At 29.3% G+C, this 12248-nt stretch overlaps 2 protein-coding genes across 2 annotated transcripts; one reads left to right on the forward strand and one right to left on the reverse strand.

The window, feature by feature from the left end:
* Positions 1-594: 594 nt before the first annotated feature.
* On the reverse strand, positions 595-6990 carry LOC108906858 (syntaxin-6). The gene is made up of 7 exons (XM_018710288.1): positions 6789-6990; positions 6412-6581; positions 6240-6334; positions 5645-5704; positions 5363-5595; positions 2755-2849; positions 595-2095 (listed from the first exon to the last, which is right to left on the reverse strand). Exons 1-7 carry the CDS (start codon positions 6821-6823, stop codon positions 2019-2021), a joined length of 765 nt encoding a protein of 254 aa, XP_018565804.1. The 5' UTR covers positions 6824-6990; the 3' UTR covers positions 595-2018.
* Positions 6991-7458: 468 nt separating this feature from the next.
* LOC108906862 (40S ribosomal protein S5) lies at positions 7459-12016 on the forward strand. Its single transcript, XM_018710297.1, has 5 exons — positions 7459-7570; positions 7897-8038; positions 8223-8444; positions 8636-8851; positions 11889-12016. The coding sequence occupies exons 2-5, from the start codon at positions 7910-7912 to the stop codon at positions 11955-11957; spliced, it is 636 nt and encodes a 211-aa protein (XP_018565813.1). The 5' UTR covers positions 7459-7570; positions 7897-7909; the 3' UTR covers positions 11958-12016.
* The last annotated feature ends 232 nt before the right edge of the window (positions 12017-12248 follow it).

Below are 12248 nucleotides of genomic sequence, written 5' to 3' on the forward strand. Positions count from 1 at the left end.
CATCAGTTTTTGGTAAAAATTTTATTACACATCATCAAATAACAGCAGTACAATCCAGAATTCTACATTATTTGCACGAGGTCAAAGAGAATTAATGAAACGGAAAGTCCATCATGGAAAGCTTAGGCAAGAACGCATATTTAATTTTTATGACAGTACCACTTGTACGAATAGTAAACATTAAATCCCCAATATTTATAAGTGTTATCTCCACAATTCTTTAAATAAAAACATGTTATTTCATGTAAATTCGAACATCATTCATTAAAGCAGAAAAACAAACTTTTATACACAATATTTTTTCATAAATTTATTTTTAATATTTTATTTATTACCGGCTGATCTCTATTGTTTATTGCTTTTTATTTGTCTGAACAGATTTACTCATATTTTTTTGTCACGTGAAGTCAAACTGATACTAAATTATATTACTAGTCCCTTACACTTACTATTTCTGTCATAGATCGAGAAACAAATATATATTTATTTCACAAGTAATGCATTTATGGATATGGAACTGACAAACAAATATTCATAAAAAAATTAATATAAGCTTATTAACATGAAGAAAAACCTCAAAAAAAATGATGACTAGTTTGGATACCTAAGAGACGAGATATTAATAAAATAAATTTTCATGATGTAGCACGAAGTCTTATGACAATGCAGATTTTTTGGTCTTTCCAATTAGAATGCCCAACAATTGTCGAATAGTTTCCACAGCAACTTGTATAAATAGGAAATCGATATCTAAGGAACCGTATGACAGCTTGTAGAAATCGATTAGGTACTTGTAAGATACATAATTTATAATAATTCCCCTTCAAACTGCTGTCGTGATAACGGCAACGCCGCGATTCTCGACGTAACGTATTATTTAAAATTCGCAGGTGTGACATAGATGTATATTTCAAACTTAGGCATCCAAACAAACAAAATGATCGAACGCAGACGAGCAAACGCCGAGCCAAGCGCGCCAGCCAAGTGCAACGTTGCCAAATCTAAAGGCTTACTACTTTAGTCACAAGCGAATCTACAGAAACTCGTATTTGACTTTAGACGTACCGATAAACCTGCTTAATAAGCAATTGATAAATAATCTACTCATTATTCTTCAACCATGACTAATGAACATACATCTTCTAACCAACAAAGAACCTCAAACTTTCATAACCAATCACAAATATAGACAAAAATCCAGATCGCACCGTTCTCATGATATACGAATGAAGACAAATAAAATTTTCAATTTACTTTACATATTGTTGAACCGAATAAGTTGGCCATGAATTTGATCTATAGGTTAGGCTGTCAGATATAAATCAAACAGTAGGTACTCAAAAAGCCACTATTTTTTTTTAAGTTCCAAAGGATCGATAAATAAATGTTTCATTTATTTTGTAAACAAAGACAACAGAAAAACTTGAGAACAGATATGCAAAAGAAATAAACAAATTGAATTTAATTGTCAGAAGTAGTAGGTTAACTGTTTTTTCTGTTTAATGCTATCGGCCAATATCCATTTTTACAACCCAACCTGGGTGTATATTGCAATGAACCAAGAATATTGTCTTCAACAAAACATTTGACTGTGGGAGAAACAAATTGGAACTTTTACTTCTGCAGAAATGAGGATATTTGGGGGGGGGAGTTAATATTTTTTTAAGCTATCATAAAAATATAGATTTCTTTTCATCTTTGCCTAAATAGTCTCAAGATTCACACATTCAATATTTATTGATATTATCGAAAACATTGTAATATTTATTGACATCCTGCGTTAAAAATTAGAAAACACCACCACACACAATAAGATATTATTTTAAAATTGAGTGTTTTAATGTTTTTTATGACCTTTTAAATTGTGGCTATAACACTTGCATCAAGTAACTTGAACTTGAAAGTTGTCTTACTCTAAAATAAATTTTATTTTGTGCTTCATAAAACATTGTAGGCATAAGTAAAATTTGTACTTAATCTGGATTTGTAAAATTAAATTAGGTAAAGTGTAAAAATAATCACAGTATAAAAAACAAAGTTATCACAATTATAAGGATTACAACTAGGATAATAATAACTGTCCACTGCCTTCGATCTGTAAAAAAATATAATTTAGTTATATTCAGAAATTGTCAGTTACCAGAGAAAATGTTAATACCTATGCGTTTAATAAACACAATTTGAAGTGAAAAATTATTGTGTAAAATTAAATTTTAAAACTTTATTATAATATTCAGTTGCAGAGTTGGTACTTTACATATATAATTTAGACAATATTTATTCTTCTATATTATTAGAAATAAAACCTGATATTTTACAAGATGATTCATTAGCATGAGACCAGCTAAATGGCTGGGGTCAAATTGGGCAATTGATCCAAATGTTGCTTCTTTTCAATTTATAAAGTGTCGACTTTCATTATTTATTCAAGAATTTTTTATTTTTTGAAAACTGCAAAATATTTTATCCAATATCGGTTATTTTTATTATTTATTAATTAATTAAGTCTTAACCGTTACTTACAGTACCTCACTAGATTCACAATTATATATTAGCCATTTGCCTTGTTAAATTTTTAAAATTAACAATTTTTATTAAATTACTGGCTTTAAAATAAACATTTTGAGTTATACTGACAATTCGTCTACTATTTCTAAATGTATCAATCTTGAAACTGACTGTAAATCTACCACGGATAACGTTTTGTACATAATAAGTGTTTACTCGGAATGAATAAAAAGCTTTTAAACTTACCATTGGACATTCGCAAAACTTTGGCAACCTTTTTCATCGTCGAATCTAATCTAGAGTCTGTATTTTCCAGTTCTGTTCCAAATTCATCAAGCATCCTAAAATTAAAATGTTATGAAAAACATGAGTGTATTCCTCATTCAAAATAACCAATATTTTCTTATAACATATGTCCTTGAAATCCTCGTTTCTGAGGTACCTCAGAAAATATATTGTAAGCATCGTGTGTACAGAGTGGTTCCTAAATTAACTTAATTTTTTTTGTAACATGTAAAATTTGAAATAAATATAAGTATATAATACCACTTTTCAAAAAAATAACACATTAATTTTGAAAACATTTATCCCAGTTCTAAATTGAATTTAAAGAAAAGGTTCAAAATGGCCGCGTAAAAACAAGTTTTCCCCTAATTTTATCAGTGGCCTGTTCTAAAGACAAGTAGAAATAAATATATAATTTGCTATTAGGTTGTAATATATAAAATAAAATCAAATATTATTACTTTTTAAATACGTCTTGCATTCCTCTTGTACACATAAGAAAAAGAACAAAATGAATATTTTCCATTTGGGAAATAATCTTAATAAGTATCTCTACCTCTGAGTTATTGACCACACATGAATTTTCTACATAATTTTTTTATTAAAAAATCGGTGTCTGTTTCGGGATGGATGTTTTATATAGTAACGTTAATTTTTGTTGGAAATAGTTCTAAATATTATGATGATAATGATAATTGCATGAATGATAATTGCGATATGAGCCCACTGAAAAAGTTGTTCATAATTCGAAAATTTGTGCTCGTTACTTCTTGAGATTTCAATTGCTGCATATTCATGATATAAAGGTAAATATGACTTTATAATGCAAGAAAATAAAAATGTATTTTTCTACTTTCCATAAGTACTTAGTAAATTTTCTTTTATTTTAACAAGTCCATTTTCATTTTTGTGAAATATTAATAAAAGTTTTCGTAGTTGGATTTTGTATACATTATACCATATATTATCTACTATATTGTTCTTTATTTTGTATATAAATTTAAATTGAAAGATTTTTTTGAATTGACATAAAATTTGAATTGATCTTGCTTTCCTCTATCGATTAAAAAAAATCATCTATTTATCTGTTGTAGAAGCTGAGAAAAAATCGAATGAAGTTGAGCGAGAGAATTATGCTGCAACGCTTGCATAGTCCTCTCACTCCACACTCTTTGACTCTACTCGATTCCTGTGAAACGTATCAATCTTTTTTGCATCAGACCAGTTAAAATACATTTCCGATTTAGATAAATTTTCATACTTATAAAGTCTAGTCTAAAATAGTCTATAAAGTCTAAAAACTTCAAAAAATCAAAATTACTTTTGATTGTTATTGTACAGTACGTTGTTTTGCCATAAACTCACTTCAATTTTGAGCTTTCATATCTCGATGACAATTCCTCGTATCCACAAGATCAAAAGTGGATTTTTTTCATAAATAATTTGATCTATTTGATCCCATTTGAAGAATATGCAAATATGGGAGCTCCAGCTCTAAATGTTTATAAGCATTTTTTTGAAGAAATTTTGAAAAAATTGTAATTGTTGCTAAAATGGATAAAATCGAAAATTTTTAAATGGCGATTGATAGTTGAGACTCCAAAGGGTATGTATAAAAATTGGGAGCTCAAAATAATCATTGGTTTTGCTGTGATAGAATTGAAAAATAAGTATAATTCTGTATTTTCTTAATTAACAATTGAATTGTGCGAAATCTACCCGGTCGATTTCCATGAAAAAATTTCTGCAATACTACCATATCATGAAGTACTCAGAACCATACTTTTTATATGGCTGCTCTAAAGTCAAGGTCCGAAATTCATTCATCTTTTTTCGCTAATATTTTTTTCGGTCTATACTGTATTGCAGCACAACAATAATCCACATAAAAATTTCGAACCACTTTTATTTTGAAGAGAATCTCAACACGAAACTTTTTTCCTTTGACTATTTTCTCTAATGTCAATATTCTCTGAGTTATACATGAAAAAAGGGAGAGAAATCCGTGTTTTTTAATTTTTTTTTTACATTTTCTTACGCTAACAATTATGCACAACTTTTTCAGCGGGCGCATATCGCAATTATCATTTTACATAATATTTAGAACTATTTCCAACAAAAATTAGCATTACTTTATGAAACATCCATACAACCTATTTTTTAAACAGATACCGACTGGACTATTAATAAATCCTTGGACGAAGCCCCTCGGTCTTTAGCTTTGAGATTTTTTCATGAATTTATTCAATCTCAATTGTTTTCCAAGTAAAATTTTGCGCAAAAAAACAGTTACGCAAATTATAGTCGGCCAAACGTGGGGTCTCGGAATATAACCCTATGAAAAATTCTTTTACAACACAAAATCTGTTACAGATTAATTTGAAAAAAAAAACTACAACCTTTCTTTATTTCTAAGTGCTCGCTAGTGTTTTAGTACTTTAATAATATACATGATAATTGTAGAAAGAAAATTGAGATTAAATTTAATAATCCTGTAATGATGAAAATTAACGTTAGACTTATTTGTCTAAAATTTCTTAATGTGTCTAAAGAAATTGTATTTTCTTACCCCGCTTGTTCATCAAGTTCTACTCCTATGTGTCTAGACACCGTTTTCAGTGAGCCTAGTGAATCACTAATGGCTTCCAAATGATCCTCTTGTTGCCTCGTTAAATACTGCTGCTGAGAAAGAGTATCATTTAAAAACTGTCGTTGTGGACTGTCTAAATCATTTTCGAGTTTTGAATACTTTGTAGTACCATGACTGTTGGCAACTCTAACCGGGCTGTTGTCCAGAAGAGGCTAAAATTTCAGAGGTAAGTATTCTATTTATATTTAATTAATGACTTACTTGTCTTGCTGTTCGATCTTTATCCCGATTTCTGTTCATGTTGATTTTTTCTTTCATAGACTAAAAAAGAACAGTTTAAAGATAATATACATTATGCCAATTAAAGTTTTAATAAAATAAAAAATGTGTTGTACCGTTGAATGAGATATTTCTCACTCAAATCAACTTGTACAAAGACCCTGTATTTGTTACAAACTCAAAAATGGGTTATGATGAATTATTTTCCTTATAGACTTAAAAATATCTGCATTTTAAAACTTGTACATAAACACACCCTACTATATAATCTAAAATTAAATTTTGGTTTTCGTAAAGGATATGTATGAACAGTTTCAAATGTCAAACAAGATTTTCTAACTTTCAGCTATGAAATTGGATAGAAAAAAATTACTTACACATCGAGAGATATTATATTATTATTCTGATTAAAGATAGGTCAGTATAATAACATCAATATATAGGTACAGGATGATATTGATCTAGGTACCTTCATTGCAAATTTATTAAGCAGTTATAATTTAAGAATTGCAATTTTCCTCTTTAAAGGTACTTATTTTCTATTTGGGCAATAAATAAGTAAAACAATGTAACTTACCTTTACTTCACTTTTAGTAGAGTCTATAAAATGCTTCCTTATTGTTATTTCCTTGTTGTCGATTTTAAATTTAGATGGATTTTTTTCTACAATATGTGTGAAAAGTTAAGGAATATAATGTTTAAATAAAGAAAAGTTACTAAAGCTATTTAATTTAAAAAAAAAAGGATATCGATTGTGTCTTCCAAATCCTCTAGGTCCCATTCTATACTTCGCAGAGAATTTTTTAGCTCTGTATTGGTACAGTCTATTTCTTCTTTTGTAATGCAAAGTGAATCATCTTGGAGTTCAATCCATCGGAGATACAATCCTCTTGTTTTATTTAGTGCTTTAAAGACCTCACTTCAATAATAACAAATTACTTAATATATTGCTATTTTTTTTGCAAAATAATCAATACCACACTCAGTTTACTAAATCTTACTAATTTTAATAATCAACCAGTTGTTCATGCAATGTTCTATAGTTAAATGCGATGAAATTAAACAGTGCTTTAAATGAAACCGCTCTAAAATTCGCATGCAATATTTTATGATTGTAGTTGCTTACTCTTTGACGACAAAGAACGGGTCCTCCAACGTCATGTCAATGTACGTAGGAAGGCAAGTTATTTACTTGCAATAAACGCGATAACCAATTGAAACGCATGTGGATTAATAATTAATCATACAGAAAGAAGTTTTGCTTTTCGTTTTCATTATTCAGGTGTGTAAATAAATAAAAGAACACTGGCCGTTCTTAAAACGTCACATTGACATTGACATAAGACAGACACAGACAGTGACAAAATATCAGACAGGAAATCTGACAGATCCCAGACCCAGATTCTTATCTTAACCTTAATTTAGTTTCAGGATATTTTATTATCTACCGACCTATAATTTTAATTTTTTATTTTACAATTTTGCTTAATACTTCATACAATTAATAGCAATTTGTTATTTTTTTCTAGTAAATTTATTGCGCTCTGTAGAGTCAGAAATAAATACAAACATATTCAATCATTTTTATTTTCCCGCCTATTATTGGATTGTCGTTCAAAAAATGTATTTCCCTATGCAGTTAGTTTAGTAAAAAATCCGTTGTGAATTTCCTTTCCTTGTCTCTATAGACGGTCCTATATAGTAGAAAAAGAAAAACATAGAGACATGCGTGAAGTAGTTCAGTTTATCCTATTTGAATTTTATTAGTTTCATATTTTTTCACAAATGCAGTGAGATGACGCCACTTGTCTTCCTTTCTAAAATGGCTCTTTCCGTTCATGCCGCCGAGTAGGAGACGTGACTATTGTTGCAAATAAATAATTTAAAATAATTGTGACAAACCAAAGGGTAAGTACATATTAAAAATACTTATACAATAAATTCTCATATTCGTTGAAAAAGGTGTTTACATATTGTGCATATAAGCTTTTAAAATAATGATTTTAATATAACACGTGTTTCTAGTTTGCTTTAAAGAAATTGTATGCCCTTATAAACTATTCAGAACTAGTGTTAAATATAGATTTAAAATGATGAACTACTATAATTTTCTGACACCTCTTGGCAGAAGAAAATTTTGTTGAAATAAAGTACATGCTGATGAATATTTTAGATAGTTTTTTCTTAAGACATGTATTTAATGAGGTTAAATTAATTCTTATTGTTTATTTCAGACAAATCGAAACCATGGTTGAAGATTGGTCAGATGAAATACAGACGGCTGTTATAGCGCCGAAAATAGCAGAATTACCTGAAATTAAGTTGTTCGGTAGATGGAACTGCGATGATGTGCAAGTATCAGATATGTCACTCCAGGTGTGTAAGTTTTGTTTTTATAAATTAAAATTTAACATTTTAGTTTTATAATGATGAAAACCCTTTTATTTCTGACACCTCTTCAGAAATTCCTTGTTGAACATATTTATCTGAGTTTCACAATAAATGGGTTTTTTGTATAAAAGTGTTAATATTAGATTTATAGGACCCTTTTTTTTTGTAGGATTACATTGCAGTAAAAGAGAAGAATGCTAAATATTTGCCTCATTCTGCTGGACGATATGCGGCAAAGAGATTCCGTAAAGCCCAATGTCCCATCGTAGAGAGATTAACAAATTCTCTAATGATGCATGGACGTAACAACGGTAAGAAATTGATGGCAGTCCGTATCGTTAAACACGCATTTGAAATTATCCATCTTCTCACTGGAGAGAATCCGTTACAGGTTAGTAAAATAATTATAATTTAATTTCATAATAACAGTAATTTAACTTTGTGATGATAATAAACTATTTCTGACACCTCTTCAGAAAAAAAAAACATTTGTTGATACTTATTTTTTATCTGATTTACACACTTAACAGTAGTAGTTGTAATAAGTATTGGAAGATGGTACTTTATTGAATTTATTTTCAGATTTTAGTATCGGCCATCATAAATTCTGGTCCTCGTGAGGACTCCACTCGTATCGGACGAGCCGGTACCGTAAGGAGGCAAGCCGTTGATGTCTCGCCTTTGCGCAGAGTAAACCAGGCCATCTGGTTGCTGTGTACAGGGGCTCGTGAAGCTGCATTCCGTAACATTAAAACGATTGCTGAATGTTTAGCCGATGAACTTATTAATGCCGCTAAGGTAAGCCCTTTTTTTTATATCAAAAAAGTATCCAGAATTTGTCAATGAAACAATGTATTTAAATTTAATTAATCGTCAAAATTTATTTTGTCTTCTTCAAAATAAGCTCCATTTGTAACATTATACTTTCTAACCAACCAAACTAGTCATTAAAACATTTTCATAAAAGCATATTCCGGTATGGACTTCAATAAGAAACAACTTCAGCGATTTTTTATTTATGGCTTCTATCGACTTTAAATGTGTTCTACAAAGTGGTACTTAATTTGAGTTTGGGAAAGAGAAAAGTCAGCACGGGTCATATCTGGCTAACACGGTGGATGCTCCATGACATTTTTTTTGAGTTTTTGGTCAAAAATTCCTTCACAATTATCGCTCTGTGTGATGGTGCATTATTGTGATGCAAAATCCAAGAATGCTCCTTCCATAAGTCTGACCTTGCAGCGAATACTTTCTTTCAAACGCCTCATAGCTGTGCGGGTATGAGGCCGTGCACTGATTTTTCGAAAGTTGCGCAAATCATTGCAAATCATCAACAACTTCGCGACCATGTTTGAATGCTTTGTACCATTCGTAGACTTGAGTTTTCGATAATACTGAATTACTGTACGTCTTTCCTAACATTTTCAACGATTCAGCACAAGAATTTCTGTTGGTAACACAAGATTTTAGGTGGAGTAACAAAATTAACAGCAGTAAACAAAGTACTTGTACAGTGCTACCAATTTTTCATCAAAAAAGGAATTTTTATATGACTAATTCCAGATACTTTTTTGAAGGAATGGTGGTCCTTTCTAATGCTACCTTATTTGCTAAATAATATTGTAGTTTCGCTAAGGACTAAATTATTTGCAGAAATCTTACCGTATAAGATTTTCTCTATAAAATCTATATACAAAAAGTTTTTGCTACAATTTAAAAATAATATTCAGGGTGTATACCAATTTGTAAAACCGAAAGTTATTGAGAAAATTCATAGATCTGGAAATTGGGAAATGTAAGGGAGTTTGCTTTCCATTGAATTTAAAGGAATCCGTTTACAATGGTTTTTATTTACTAGATTCTAGGCATTTTGATTTTATGACCTAAGACACCTTCATCTTTGTCTTTTGTTAACTGGTGTTAAATTAGTTCAGTTCTGTTTTTTTTTTATATTTGGAGAAAATAATTTTAATAAAACAAAATTAAAATTGATATTTTGTAAACTATTTTTGTATTCATTTTTATTAAATTCATATTTTTGTATTACAATAATCAGTATTAAACGGAACAATTTTAATTTGATTTATCTCTTCATGATTTTATTTTTAACATACATATTTTAGTTACAGTATAAATTTATCGATATTATACAGTTAAAATTTTTTCCTATAACAAAATTTTTAATGATTTGGCAAGAAAAAATATTTACCAATTTTATATAATTTTGTACATGATGCGAAGACTTTTAACAGATAATATTACATTGTTAAGACATAAATTATTCTCAGTTTACAAAAAATGTCTTAAAACTATTATTTTACTATAGTTTATTTAACTCAATCAAATCATAATATTCCATTTAATAAAAGAAAAAAAAAAAGAAGCGAGCAGCATTTCGAGCGAGTTTGACTTCGGTAATACAAAATTACTCGGCCATTTTAACAAAAATTTAAAATAACGTGCTTATTTATCTGGTTGATGCTCAGTGGATATGTACATTATAGCTGCCTGAAAATCGAAAAACTAAACATAGAAGTTACATAAGTCAAACTCGCTCTAAATGCTGTACTACCTTTCTGTGAGGCCTTAGCCTGGTTTTAAAGCTTTCATGGTTTGTGCTGGTGTTAAAACATGATTTTTTTTTTGGGTTATCTGTGACCTATGTTAAGAATCTTTAACAGCATTTGGTCTCGGGCTCGGCTTTGTGGGGACAGAAAATTTCTAGGCCTGCCGATGTTTATTTTGGTTCTAATATATTTTACAGATATTTTAGTTTTGGGACAGGTATGTGTGATAAAGCAAAATTTTAATATGACATTGCATGTTAAATACCTTTGCACAAAAAAAAATGTGGTGCTTGTACAGTTTAACTTATTTCATCTGTTTTGTGAGTCAGGTCAGGTGTGTGGTGGCAAAGTGTAAAAGTGGCCCACGAAGCTAATTTCATTATCAAATCTCATAGAGTAAACATACATTCCCACAAAAGTAAAGGAGTCTATATTAAAAATTTCGTACAAAATTTTAAATACAGATAGACGGGGGTAATAAATAACTACAACTTTATGTAAATAATTGTTTTTTAATACATTTAAAGATAACAGGTAATATATCAGGCATTACCGTATTTTCGCTTTCTCTTCCAATTAATTGAACTTTAGTTCCCACCACTCAATCCTCTTACTTTTTAGATGTAGTGTACACTCACATTTACGGATCTCATGGGCCAAGTGAAATTGGCTGAACTGTATTAAGATGTTTTCTTCATTATTGGAAAATTTATTAACACGGACTAGGATGAAAGTTAAAAATAAAAGCACTGTGATTAGAAAAGTGAAATTTAATTTTTTTTATACAATTTTGTTTCGAAGGTATTAAGAGTTTATTCAAATAGTCTACATATTTTTCCGGAAATGTGTTTCAAATTTTAACTTATTAAAATGAAGCTATTTCCTACTAAAACAAAATTGTCCAGTATATTTAGGCTGTGTTTACCTGGTATTCATACAATAAAAAATTATTAGAAGTCGGGTCAGAAGGAAAAATATTTTTGTCTTGATAAAATAAAAAATGTTCCCAGTTAGTCCAAGCTTTTTAGTGGCCACTGTCTCATTTTGTAAATAATCACACTATAAAATATTTACGTGATATTATAAAATAAAAATTGATATAATAGCATTTTCTTAGTCTGGACAATTTTTCAAATTTAGGTCTAAAATTATTGGTATTATTTATTTCAAATTTGGTATACACGCTGTGTATTGATTTACATTATATTTATCTTTTAAATAAAGTGACTATTCTTATTTCTGTACAATTTAATTTAATTTATTTTCAGGGTTCCTCAAACTCATACGCAATTAAAAAGAAAGATGAACTTGAACGTGTTGCAAAATCCAACCGATAATTTTATGTGTTATTTCTGTATTTTGTTACAGAACAAATAAAAATTTCTTAAGTAAATTATCAATGTTTTTGTTAATGTCTTGTAAGTTTGCAGGTAAGTAGATAATATATAAACTGACTTGACTCGGTGATTTCGCTCACAATCATACATCTCTAAAGAAGTAATAAATTTATTCTTCGTCGAAATTTGAAGCCTAATCTATCCAGCAACTGTTGATTGTTTCTAATGAATGTGCATTTATCCATAATTCATAGCCAACTTTTGAATTTTTGATGATTTTAAATAACACGG

The sequence above is a fragment of the Anoplophora glabripennis genome, unplaced genomic scaffold, assembly GCF_000390285.2.
Source record: "Anoplophora glabripennis isolate ALB-LARVAE unplaced genomic scaffold, Agla_2.0 scaffold260, whole genome shotgun sequence".
In the NCBI taxonomy this organism is placed as follows: Eukaryota; Metazoa; Arthropoda; class Insecta; order Coleoptera; family Cerambycidae; genus Anoplophora; species Anoplophora glabripennis.

What these genes read in the sequence shown, in the direction of transcription:
- LOC108906858 (XM_018710288.1), bottom strand. Translation starts at nt 6,823, where the DNA reads ATGACGTTGGAGGACCCGTTCTTTGTCGTCAAAGA. An exon ending in CCGTTCTTTGTCGTCAAAGA is followed by an intron (nt 6,582 to 6,788) that starts GTAAGCAACTAC and finishes TTATTATTGAAG; the next exon opens with TGAGGTCTTTAAAGCACTAA. An exon ending in AGTTTTGCGAATGTCCAATG is followed by an intron (nt 2,096 to 2,754) that starts GTAAGTTTAAAA and finishes ATTTTTTTACAG; the next exon opens with ATCGAAGGCAGTGGACAGTT.
- LOC108906862 (XM_018710297.1), top strand. Translation starts at nt 7,910, where the DNA reads ATGGTTGAAGATTGGTCAGATGAAATACAGACGGCTGTTATAGCGCCG. An exon ending in TATCAGATATGTCACTCCAG is followed by an intron (nt 8,039 to 8,222) that starts GTGTGTAAGTTT and finishes TTTTTTTTGTAG; the next exon opens with GATTACATTGCAGTAAAAGA. An exon ending in AACTTATTAATGCCGCTAAG is followed by an intron (nt 8,852 to 11,888) that starts GTAAGCCCTTTT and finishes ATTTATTTTCAG; the next exon opens with GGTTCCTCAAACTCATACGC.